This window comes from Hyla sarda, chromosome 3 (genome assembly GCF_029499605.1).
Source record: "Hyla sarda isolate aHylSar1 chromosome 3, aHylSar1.hap1, whole genome shotgun sequence".
Taxonomy (NCBI): domain Eukaryota; kingdom Metazoa; phylum Chordata; class Amphibia; order Anura; family Hylidae; genus Hyla; species Hyla sarda.
The window spans coordinates 389,402,942-389,415,724 of NC_079191.1; the positions used below are offsets into that span (position 1 = coordinate 389,402,942).

The 12,783-nt window shown below is 46.1% G+C and overlaps 1 protein-coding gene across 1 annotated transcript in view; it reads right to left on the reverse strand.

The window, feature by feature from the left end:
* The window catches only part of LOC130362864 (pulmonary surfactant-associated protein D-like), a 56,809-nt gene extending 44,316 nt beyond the window's left edge, over window positions 1-12,493 (reverse strand). The window contains exons 1-2 of the mRNA XM_056567959.1: window positions 12,309-12,493; window positions 11,581-11,688 (exon numbers count right to left, since the gene is read on the reverse strand). Of these exons, the coding sequence (XP_056423934.1) occupies window positions 11,581-11,688; window positions 12,309-12,480 (280 nt within the window). The 5' untranslated portion in view covers window positions 12,481-12,493. The remainder of the gene's footprint in view (window positions 1-11,580; window positions 11,689-12,308) is intronic.
* Window positions 12,494-12,783: the final 290 nt, after the last annotated feature.

Below are 12,783 nucleotides of genomic sequence, written 5' to 3' on the forward strand. Positions count from 1 at the left end.
GGGTCCCACCCCTCGAAATGCGTTATCTGTGATTTTTCTCAATAAAACTCCAACTACTAAACTACTCCACCGAGCAAGGCTATTTCTTTTCATGACCACCATTTGTATCCGATACCTGCGAGCTGACGCAGAGGAGAGAGTGCTTTTTTGGACACCGATTTTTTTTCCCTGAGCACGATTGTCTCGGAGAAACTCTATCCATTGTGTCCCCCAGAGTAGGCAGCATAGATGTCCCCCAGATTAGGAGCATACTTGTCCCCCAGATTAGGCATCATAGATGTCCACCAGATTAGGAGCATAGTTGTCCCCCAGATAAGGAGCATAGTTGTCCCCCAGATTAGGCAGCATAGATGTCACCCAGATTAGGCAGCATAGATATCCCCCAGATTAGGCAGCATAGATGTCCCCCAGATTAGGCAGCATAGATGTCCCCCAGATTAGGCAGCATAGTTGTCCCCCAATCAGCGCGGGCCGGTCAGAGCCAATCAAAGGGCCGTATGTGGTAAGCGGGCTATACAATGCCCAGGTCTGCCCCAGAGGGTTTCATAACCAACCACAATAGAGAAAATTTTATTGTAGGAGCATGGTCAATCTACTCAGACCCATCTGTCATTGGTGGCTGGAAATCCTGGCTGATCCATCCCTGATTCATCTTGACAAACGTCAGTCTCTCCACATTTTTAGTGGACAGACGAGTTCGCCTTGGGGTGACTATGGCACTGGCCGCACTAAACACCCGCTCTGATTGCACACTACTGGCCGGGCAGGACAGCTTTTTCAGGGCAAACTCCGCTAGTTGCGCCCAAAAATCGAGTTTGGCTGCCCAGAAGTCCAGCGGATCTTCAACGGTTGTTGGCAGGGTCATGTCGAGGTAAGCCACCACCTGCTGGTTCAGGTCCTGCTCCATGTCCACCTGCTGCTGATGAGTAGCTTCACTATGCGGTTGAAGGAAGCTACTCATCAGCGACTGTAGACTCAGGCTGCTGTTGATTGAGCCGGTACTGCTCCTGCCACCCCTCCCCTCCCCAGCAGCCGTGGCAGTGGAAGGTGAGCACAGAGGGCCTCCCGAGTCAGACCTGCGAGTGGATCGACCATATGGCCGATGGGCATCGGCCAACCGACTACGTAGAAGCTCCCTGAAGTAGGTCAGTTTGCCCTCCCTCTCAGTGGGTGTAAAAAAGGCCCCCATTCTGGACCGGTAGCGAGGGTCTAATAAGGTGGAGATCCAGAAGTCATCGCGCTAATGAATTTGGACAATTCGGGGGTCACTACGCAAGCAACTCAGCATGCATCGTGCCATTTGTGACAGTGACTCGCTGGGACTACCTGCCTCCATCTCCACTACATACTGCCACGGTGTGTCTGGGTCCTCTGTCTTGCCTCCCTCGTAATAACCCTCCAGCTCCTCTGGCTGCTCCTGCTCCTCCTCTCTTGTCCAACGACCAGAAACACCGGCCATCTCATCCACCGTAAACTGTGCTCCGCTCTGCCCCTCATCATCCTCCTCCAGTTCATCCCCAACAGGACTCATGTAGACTTCTGATGTAGGTGCAACGTCTCCATTGCCGTGACCAGCCATGTTTTCAATCATTTTTTGGAGTAAATGTAGGAGTGGAATTACGTCGTTCATGGCGTAATTCGAGCGACTAACAAAAAATGTGGCTTCCTCAAAGGGCCTCAGCAAACGGCAGGTGTCACGTATGAGCCGCCACTCGTTCACATTGAAGTTACACAGGGGAGTACTCCTATCTGCTTGTATCATCAAAAAATCCATGATGGCTTTTCTTTTTTCGAATAGTCTGTCCAACATATGGAGGGTGGAATTCCAACGTGTGGCAACGTCACAAATGAGACTATGTTGTGGAATACCATTCTGACGCTGCAGCTCAAGCAAAGTGTGCTTGGCGGTGTACGAGTGGCTGAAGTGCATGCACAGTTTCCTTGCCATTGTCAGGACGTCTTGCAAATGGGGTGAAGACTTGATGAACTTCTTGACAACCAGATTCAACATGTGTGCCATGCAGGGCGAATGGTTCACACTTCCTCGTCGCAGTGCGGCAACAATGTTCTTCCCATTGTTGGTCACCATGGTTCCCATTTCCAGATTTTGTGGAGTAAGCCATATTCGGATTTCTTCCCTAATGAACTTCAGCAGTTCCTCCCCTGTGTGACTCCGTTCGCCAAGGCAAACCATGTGAAGGATGGCTTGACACCGCTGTGCCCTATACACGCGGTACGATGAAGGGCCACCGAGATTCGGACGTGCAGTGTAGGCCGAGGACACGGGGGAGGAGGAGGCACACACTGTAAAAGAACCAACTGCCTGGGAGCGAGAGCGTGGAGGAGGAAGCGGTGTGACCTGTCCAAGTTGCTGTTGTGGCTGTGCGGGAACAACATTTACCCAGTGGGCCGTAAAAGACATGTATTGTCCCTGCCCGTAGTTACAGCTCCACACGTCGGCGCTGCCGTGCACTTTTGAACACACCAACAGGCTCAAGGACTGGCCCACCTTCTCTTGTACAAAGTTATGCAGGGCTGGTACTGCCTTCTTCGCAAAGAAATGATGGCTTGGGACTCTCCACCTCGGCTCGGCACAAGCCATCAATTCCCTGAAAGCTGCAGAGTCCACCAGATGGAAAGAGAGGGACTGCAACACCAGCAACTTGGACAGGAGCACATTCAACTTCTGCGCAGTTGGATGAGTGGGCGCATACTGTTGTCTCTTGGACATGGCTTCGCCGATAGATTGTTGGCGGAATGGCTGACTACGAGCGGAAGAAGCAGGAGCTCAAGAAGGAGGGTTTGACACAATGCTCCCTTCGGCTGAGGTGGTGGAGCCTTGGCTGGATGACAGAGGGAGCGGATGGCCACTGGGTGATGCGGCAGGCTGGACCACTACATCGGAGCCACGGTTATCCCAGGCCGCTTTATGGTGGCGAATCATGTGTTGACGCAGGGCCGTGGTGCCGAGATTGGGACCCTGGCCACGCTTCACTTTCTGCCGACAGATTTTGCATGTGACTACGCTAAGGTCCTCCGGATTCTTTATGAAGAACAACCACACCGCAGAGTAGCTGATTTTCCCACCCGCAGTCCGCACTATTTCACTGTTATTGGCGCCGTCTACAGGAACCCCTGTTCCACTACCTCCCTGAATGGTAGCTTGCCGCGAAGCAGGTGGTCTCCCCCTGGCACGTTTGGCTCCTGAATTTCCACTACTGCCACCACCACGCTGATTGCCAACCGTGCTACCGCCTTGCTGCCTCATAGACAAAGAGCAAATCTCTTCTCCTGATGATGATGAAGCCCCGGCTTCTGCACCCGGCTCCCAATTGCGATCAGCTTCATCATCATCAAAAGATGTGCGCATGTCACTGATGTCCTCCTCGTGTTCCACAACAGTGTCTGCCTCAGGACCCTGAACAATTGAAACACTGCCTCCCACGTCACTCTCTGCATCACTACTTGCCCGCCTTGCGGAGCAAGCGACGCATGTCTCCTCACATTCTTGGCTGCCCATTAGCTGCTGACTGTCCTTTATTGGATCGTCCTCAGTAAATAGTGGAGCTGAACCCAAAAGCGTGAGATACTTCTTTGGGAGAGGGAACAGCATAGGACAAAGGCAATGGGATCACAGGGACTGCTCCCGGGCCATGCCAACTGAGGGTTGTGTCTGAGGAACCCACCGACTCTTGACTGGGGTTGTCACATGTCGCTTGTGATGATGGGGATGAGTGTGCAAACCAATTGACGAGGAGAGATGGGTCGACGACACGACCGCTGGGTGTTAAAGGGAGCTCAGGCCTATTGCTGTGACTCCTGCTGCCACTCACCCCAAGTCTGCTGCAAACTCTGCCTGACGTATGTAGGCCTCTGCCCCTTCTCTGTCCTGGCACTTTCCTGCCTGACAAGCTTAGTGCGTTTATGAGGGTATAGAACAGCAGTAGGCGATTACTTACGGCTGTCTTTTCAAAGTATATAGGCCCTTTGCAAGTATGTATGCCCTTTGCAATGATGAGTGCACTGTTAAGCGTATTTATACGCAGAAAAAAACTCTTTTTTTGTTGTATACACCAGCCGCTGTATACTAATGTGTGGAATAGCACAGAATTTAGCACCGAGACGCAGGAAAACCTTTTTGTTTTTAATGCACAGGTAGGTGTATAACGTGTGGTATAACACTGAATTTAGCACAAAGACAGAAAAAATGGTAGTATATGGTACGCTATTTGCTTGTATGTGGGCCCTTTGCAATCATAAGGCCACTGTTAAGCGTATTTGTACGCAGGAAAAACTTTTTTTTTCTTTAATACACCGGCAGGTGTATAACGTGTGGTATAACACTGAATTTAGCACAGAGACAGAGTAACAGGTGAAAAATGGTAAAAAGGCACTAAAGTCCACACTAATATGACTTATTTCTGAACAGCAGCAGGACCCAACAGTGCAGCACCACGAAAAAAAATAATCCAGGGATTAAACCCTAAATTGCACTCTGTCGCACAATTCTGAGCAGCAGAAGATTTGTCGAGCAAATAAAATTAAACTCAATTGGGCTGAAAAATGAGAAGATAAGATGCTTCAGAAAGTTCAGGCAGCTTGGAGATCTATATGAGGCAGCTGACAGCTATCTGCCCCTCTCTGCTGCAATGCTCAATAACGTGAATAGGAGGTTTAGCTATCAATGATCCTTCTCAGTGTAACAGCACAGCACTCTGCACTCCTGCCTTTCCCTAATGCTGATGTGACTAGCAGTTACAGTGTAACGCTGTGGTATGAGCTATTCACACACATGCAATCCCGTCCACTCTATCTGAGTGCATAGATGAAATGAAGAGAGGCAAGATGGCCGCCGATTATATAGGGGCTGTGACATCACAGGGGTCAGTGAACACTGATAGGTTGCATCTCACATGTGGTTCAGGGTCAGCCCGCCTACCTTCATTCCCGCCGCTGTTTCCCGCCCTCCCATAATCCCCTGCCCCATGTACTCACATGTGGATCCGCCATCTTAATTCTCTAACAGCCTGGAACGCTGTAAAATGGAGTTTAATTAAGCGATTCGCGCGATAGAATCGCGGCGATATTTGTATTCGTTGCAAGTCGAATTTTTCATGAAATTCGTAACGTATTCGGGTTCGTCAACTTCGATTCGCTCATCTCTACAAAAAACTCCCAAGTGTGAAGTGAACTGACTGATTTTATTTCACAGCCCAAAAATTTTTTTTTTCAAATTTACACTACCGTTACACCAAATATGACTTGCACTAGTGAGACACAGAGCCCTGCAGGCCCAAAAACTCCCAATGTGTAATGTGTATGTCAAGTGCTCTGTGGGTGCACTAGAGGGCTCAGGAGGGAAGGAGCAACAATAGGATTTTTGAGAGTGAGTATTTCTGAAATGGTTTTTAGGGCATGTCACATTTAAGAAGCCCCTATGGTGCCCGAACAGCAAAATAAAAAAAATAAAAAAAAAATACACAAGGCATACTATTTTGGAAACGACACCCCTCAAGGAATGTAACAAGGGGTACAGTGAGCCTTAACACCCCACAGGTGTTTGCCGACTTTTTGTTAAAGTAGGATGTGTAAATGTTTTTTTATTTTTTTCACAAAAATGCTATTTTTTCCCCCAAATTTTACATTTTTACAAGGGGTAATAGGAGAAAATGCCCTCCAAAATGTGTGTCCCCATCTCTTTTGAGTATGGAAATACCCCATGTGTGGATGTCAAGTGCTCTGCTGGCGCACTACAATGCTCAGAAGAGGAGTCACATTTGGCTTTTGGAAAGCAAATTTTGCTGAAATGGTTTTTGGGGGGCATGTCGCATTTAGAAAGCCCCTATGGTGCCAGAATATCAAAAAAAAAAAAAAAAACACATGGCATACTATTTTGGAAACTATACCCCTCAAGGAACGTAACAAGGGGTACAGTGAGCCTAAACACCTTACAGGTGTTTGACAAATTTTTGTTAAAGTTGGATGTGTAAATAAAAAAATAAAAACATTTCTTATTTCTTCTGTGGAAATACCCCATGTGTGGACGTCAAGTGCTTTGCTGGCGCACTTCAATGCTCAGAAGAGGAGGAGTGCCATTGAGCTTTTGGAGACAGAATTCGTTTGGAATGGAAGTCAGGGGCCATGTGCGTTTTCAAAGTCCCCCATTGTGCCAGAACAGTGGACCCCCCCCACATGTGACCCCATTTTGGAAACTGCACCCCTCACAGAATGTAATAAGGTTGCAGGGAGTACTTACACCGCACTGGCGTTTGACAGATCTTTGGAACAGTGGGCTGTGCAAATGAAAAATTAGATTTTTCATTTTCACGGATCACTGTTCCAAAAATCTGTCAGACACCTGTGAGGCGTAAATGCTCACTGTACCCCTTATTACATTACATGAAGGGTGTAGTTTCCAAAATGGGGTCACATGTGGGGGGGTACATTTTTCTGGCACTATGGGGGCTTTGGAAATAAACGTGACAAATTTTCTCTTCAAAAGCCCAATGGCGCTCCTTCTCTTCTGAGCATTGTAGTTTGCCAGCAGAGCACGTTACATCCACATATGGGGTATGTTCTTACTCAGATGAAATGGGGTTACAAATGTCGTTTTTTTATATTTTTTTATTATTATTATTTTAATATTTTTTTGCTATTTTCCCTTTTGAAAATGAAAAAATTTAGGGTAACACCAGCATTTTTGTGAAAACATTTTCATTTTTTTTCATTTTCTCCTCCAACTTTAATGAAAATTCTTCAAACACCTGTGGGGTGTTAATGCTCACTGTACCCCTTGTTACATTCCATGAGGGGTGTAGTTTCCAAAATGGGGGTCACATGTGGGTAATTCTTTTTTTGTCTTTATGTCAGAATGCTGTAAAATCAGCCACCCCTGTGCAAATCACCAATTTAGGCTTCAAATGTACATAGTCCGCTCTCACTCCTGAGCCTTGTTGTGCTCCCGCAGAGCATTTTACACCCACATATAGGGAATTTCCATACTCATGAGAAATTGTGTTACAAATTTTGGGGTCTTTTTTTCCTTTTACCGGTTGTGAAAATAAAAAGTATGGGGCAACACCAGCATGTTAGTGTACATTTTTTTTTTTTACACTAACAGGCTGATGTAGCCCCCAACTTTTCCTTTTCATAAGGGGTAAAAGGAGAAAAAGACCCCCAAAATTTGTAGTGCAATCTCTTCCGATTACGGAAATACTCCATATGTGGCCCTTAACTGTTTCCTTGAAATACGACAGGGCTCCGGTGAGAGAGCACCATGCGCATTTGAGGACTTAATTAGGGATTGCATAGGGGGGGGGGGAAAGGGGTATTCTACGCCAGTGATTCCCAAACCGGTGTGCCTTCAGCTGTTGCTAAACTCATAGCATCCCTGGACAGTCAGTGGCTGTCCGGAAATTCTGGGAGTTGTTGTTTTGCAACAACTGGAGACTCCGTTTTGGAAACACTGCTGTACGACACTTTTTAAATTTTTATTGGGGTGGTCAGTGTAAGGGGGTGTATATGTAGTGTTTTACCCTTTACTATATGTTAGTGTAATGTAGTGTTTTTAGGGTACATTTGCACTGGCGGGGGTTTACAATGAGTTTCTCGCAAGGAGTTTGCGCTTCAAGCAGGAAACTCACTGTAAACCTGCCCATGTGAACGTAACCTGTACATTCACATGGGGGGCAAACCTCCAGCTTTTTCAAAACTACAACTCCCAGCATATACTGAAAGACCGTGCATGTGGGAGTTGTACTTTTGCAACAGCTGGAGGCACACTGGTTGGAAAACCTTCAGTTAGGTTCTGTTACCTAACTAAGTATTTTCCAACCAGTGTGCCTCCAGCTTTTGCAAAACTACAACTCCCAGCATATACTGATCGCCGAAGGGCATGCTGGGAGATGTAGTTATGCAACAGCTGGAGGTACGCAACTACAACAGCTGTTTGCTGTTGGGGCATGCTGGGATTTGCAGTTTTGCAACATCGGGAGGGCTACAGTCTAGAGACCACTGCACAGTGATCTCATAACTGTGGCCCTCGAGATGTTGCAAAACTACAAATCCCAGCATGTCCAGGCAACAAACTGCTGTGTTGGCATGCTAGGAGTTGTAGTTTTGCAAGATCTAGAGGGCCACAATTCATAGACCATTGCACAGTGATCTCCAAACTGTAGCCCTGCAGCTGTTGCAAAACTGCAAATCCCAGCATGCCCAAACAGCAAACAGTTGTCTGGGCATGCTGGGAATTGTAGTTTTGCAACATCTGGAGGGCTACAGTTTAGTGACCACTGTATAGTGGTCTCAAACTGTCGCCCTCCAGGTGTTGCTAAGCAACTCACCGGCTTCCGTACGATCCAGGGAGCAGCATCGCCGTCCTCTGGTGCCGCGATCACTGCCACCAATCGTCGCCTCCGCTGCTGCCGATGGGTAAGTGGACTTCGGCGACGGTCCCTGTCGGTTTCCCCGTTCTGCCCAGCCTACTGTGGGTGGGCACCACGGGGGAACTGAAAGTTAACCCCCCACCCCCGATCTGCTATTGGTAGTCGCTTCTGATCGACCATTGGCAGGGATAGGAGGGGTGGCACCCCTGCCACCTCACTCCTATCCCTTCAGGGAGATCGTGGGTGTCTTGGATACCCCCCTTGTTTTCCAGGTCACCTGGTCACTGGAGACCAAAATGTCCCGGAATCGCCGACAAGGGGGGGTCTCAGCAGTCACCCCGGTCCACCCCTGCCTGGCGCGCGGCAGGGACCGAAATTCCCACGGGCATACAGGTACGCCCTGGGTCCTTAAGTACCAGGGTATCAGGATGTACCTGTAAACTAAACCTTAAACCTCAGAATAGGTATTGCAGTAAATGTATGGCAAACTATTTAAGTCAAACCATTTATAAGAATACTTTGATAGATCACATGCAATATATAGCATACCCAGTGGTGCATAAAGACAGCAGTTTATTTATTTTAGTTTTTGAATATGCTTTAAAATTTTTATTCTATATGACCCCATATATATTGGGGGTGGTGGAAGCTGTTGGGGGTTCTGGAGCTATGTTCACAAGGGGAATGTCTGCACAGAAAATCTCTGTGTGCCTCAGTCCGACTTTTAAAAATTCCTACAAATAAGGCACTTTTTGCATACCAGAGGTGACCGCACATGGCTTTACTCCACAGAAGCCTTTTCTCTACTAAGGGTCCAGCAAAAAGGACTTCGCTCATTGATGCATTTGCTAGAAACCGATAAACCATTGGCTACCTACACCCTCTTTACATCTTGGGAAAAGGATTTATTCAGGTCAATCACAGATCAAGAATGGTTAACTGCCAGCAAATGGGCAAAAAAGGCCTTACCATCTGTATTACACCAAGAAGCCTATCTTAAATCACAATACAGATGGTATCTTACTCCTGATAGGCTACATCTCATTTATCCAGACTCCCCGCAAGGTTTGTTGGAGGGGCTGTGGCACTAAAGGCACTATATTACATGTATTATGGGCTTGCCCTATACTGGAAATGTACTGGCAACAGGTTGGGGCGGTGGTGGGCAGTATACTTGGCTCCGATATCACCCTGACTCCATCCATGGCTTTACTGTTGTTGATTTCCATTCCATTCCACCCCAGTTTAAAGGCATAGTCTGTAAAATCTTGGTCTTAGCCAAATTAATTATAACCCGCCACTGGAAATCTCCTCTGTCTCCAACTATTAAAGAACTTAGCTCTTCTTTAAATCATTCTTATGCCTGTGAAAGGGCAATTGTATATAATACTGGGGCAATCCCTTCTATGGAAAAAAATGTGGGAGCCTTGGGTGCGGTCTCCTTTCGCCCAGCCTGTGCCGTAAAATAATACTGAATAGTGCTTTGTGGGATTGAGAGAGCCATACAGTGGAGCAGTACGTCCTTGTTATGTTGATAACCCCAGCATTGAAGAGTCCACCAATATATACTTCCTACACTCCTTGCGATCTCTAGCATAGAAAATTATATATATACTCACCTTACCTGTCAATTTCTTTCCTGCTCCTTCATCCCTCACCCTCCTCTTACTTTACCCAACTACCTATCCCCCCTCAGTTGATAGACGGTTTTCTAGTTATTTGTTCTCTGTTACCCAGCAAATGTACTTAATTGGCATCACACCTATGGGATCATAGGTCTCATGGTTCTCTTGATGGCACTTCACATGTCCATCTACTAGCTGAACATGTACTTGTTGGACTGTATGCTTTTCATGTACTGTTCTCTGCATATATGGTATGTTTGTTGTTCAAAAAATTCTTCAATAAAAATTATTGAACCAGAAAATCTCTGTGTGGACATTCCCCCTGAATGCAGAGTGCTGCCAGAACATGCAGGCACTGGGACCGCTCCGAAATGCGATGTTTCATAGACAGCAATGCATTTCCATGCAGAATCCACAGAAAAAATATGTGTCCATTCTTTCTGTGGAACACTGGAATTAGAATTTCCATGCCAGATCCTTACGGCACAGGAATTCTGCTATGTGAACAGTGCAGCAGAATCCCTTTGAAATCAATGAAACTCTGCTGCTGCTGAATCTCTTTTGCATGAAAATGTGTTCTGACCTCCACCGATCAGGAGAACAAACCAGGAGAAGTTCAGGCTCTCCCTGCTCTGTGTCACATGATCGGGACAAACTCGCAATGTAAATCTAAGTAACATGTCGCGATCATGTGACACAGATCAAGGAGAGAAGCGCACGGCAGTGTAGGCTTCTCCCAGGTTGTTCTACTGATCAGCGGAGGTCTAAACTCTCACTCCCCCACAGATCAAAACTTTAGACATGCTGCTAATTTTTCCAAATGACAGGTACTCTTTAAAAAAAATTTCTTAAACTGTCTACTTTATTAACAATATATTATGCACATTATTTTTTCGAAAGAATGAACGTGTTCATACTTTCGGCAGAGGAATGTCACCGGCGGAATCCCCTTGACAGCAATGGGTCTCTGCTGCAGTGGAATATCCGAGCAGAAACTCCTTTGTGTGAACATAGCCTTAAAGGGGTACTCTGCTCTTAGACATCTTATCCCCTACATCTTATCTCCCTGCTGCATCCGTCGTTCGTTTAGAGCATTGAGTGCGGAGCCAGAGGCTCATGATGTCATGGCCACGCCCCCTCAATGCAAGTCTATGGGAGGGGCCATCATGCACCCTCCCATAGACTTGCCTTGAGGGGGCATGGCCGTGACGTCACGAGCGGGGTATGACCGTCACGAGCCTCCGCCCCATATCCCCAGGCATCCACAAAGGAGCGAAGTTTGCTCTGTGCACCGGATGTCTGGGGTGCCGCAGCCGAGATCAGACATCAGACATCTTATCCCCTATCCAAGATGTCTAGGGGCGGAGTACCCATTTAATGAGCTGTTGTACTGTTTAGTATCAAACCATTTTACTGTAACTGTCAAAAGCAAAATATTACGACATAAATCATTGAGCAAATAATGCTTCTATTACTATTGTTTAATAAACTTTGTCCAAAATGTAATATTAAAAGAGAAGTAAAGACAAAAGAAACTACTATACAACAGAAAAGGGAAAAATTGTCCTTACCTGAAGCTCCACTATCTCCTCTTTCGCCTTTCTCCCCTTGTGGTCCCTTCTCACCTTTTGGTCCTGGACGTCCTTCAAGACCAGGAGGCCCAGCTGGTCCTACTGGACCTAAAAATATATAGATATATATATATACATTTAGGAAACATGGGGGGAAGTTATTATTGTCTTTACCCTGGTTTTGTGGGGTTAATTTGTCACACTGTTTGTCTTAGATGGTGCTTAGAGACTTTTCATTGCAGCTTACGTTAGGAGACTTTTTTTTTAAAAGAACATACCAAGTTGTTTCATGCTGTTTCATGCAGTTGATATCATGCAGTGTTCTGAAATGTATCGTGTACGACTTTTCAGTTTGTCGCATCATTTGGCGCAACTGTGCTAACTGAGGTGCAATTCAACATCAGCCCTCTCTTGACTTACAAACTGACTGTGGTCAGGAATAATATAAAAGCGCACATTTGTCGCACGGGTTAAAAAGTTGCATATAAAGTGGCAGAGGAATCATCACACAAAGTGGAGTAGTGAAGTAAGAAATACGATCAGCACCAGATTTATCACATGCCCTGCATCATGTAATAAATTTGGCGCAGTTACACAGTTTCCACTACATGATTTAATGGAGTAAAAAGACATTTACCGTCTCCATTTTTCATGAATACCCCCTATGTCTCACAAACAGCATTTCCAAATGTCAGCCTGAATTAAATTAAAAATATTCTGCACATTACCTTGCGCTCCCTTTTCCCCATTTAACCCATTTATGCCTTGTGTGCCCGGTAGCCCATCTTTTCCTGGAGCTCCACACTTGATGATGGTATAGTTTGTCTCTTGACATATCTCAGTGGAATACACTAAGGATATGCCAAGCAGAACCACGCTGAACACCTGCAGAACGGGCATCTTCCAAGCAATTTCACCCTATAAGGACAAAATAAAATATAATGTAGACTAAATATAGGTAAGATATATTATACAATTCAAAAAGAATAATTTCACTACTTGCTTTTCTTTAGAATAAGTAAATGATGTTAGCAGAGATCCCAAGTAAAGATCTACTGCCTAAATGTGACGTGCCCCTATATATATTGGAAAAGTTATGGCTTTTTGGATATCTTAGAGTAAATAAACAGGTAGGGTTAATTTGGAAAAACAAACCAGTATTACAAGCCCACATATATGTCAAAAGTTGCTAGGAAATAAATT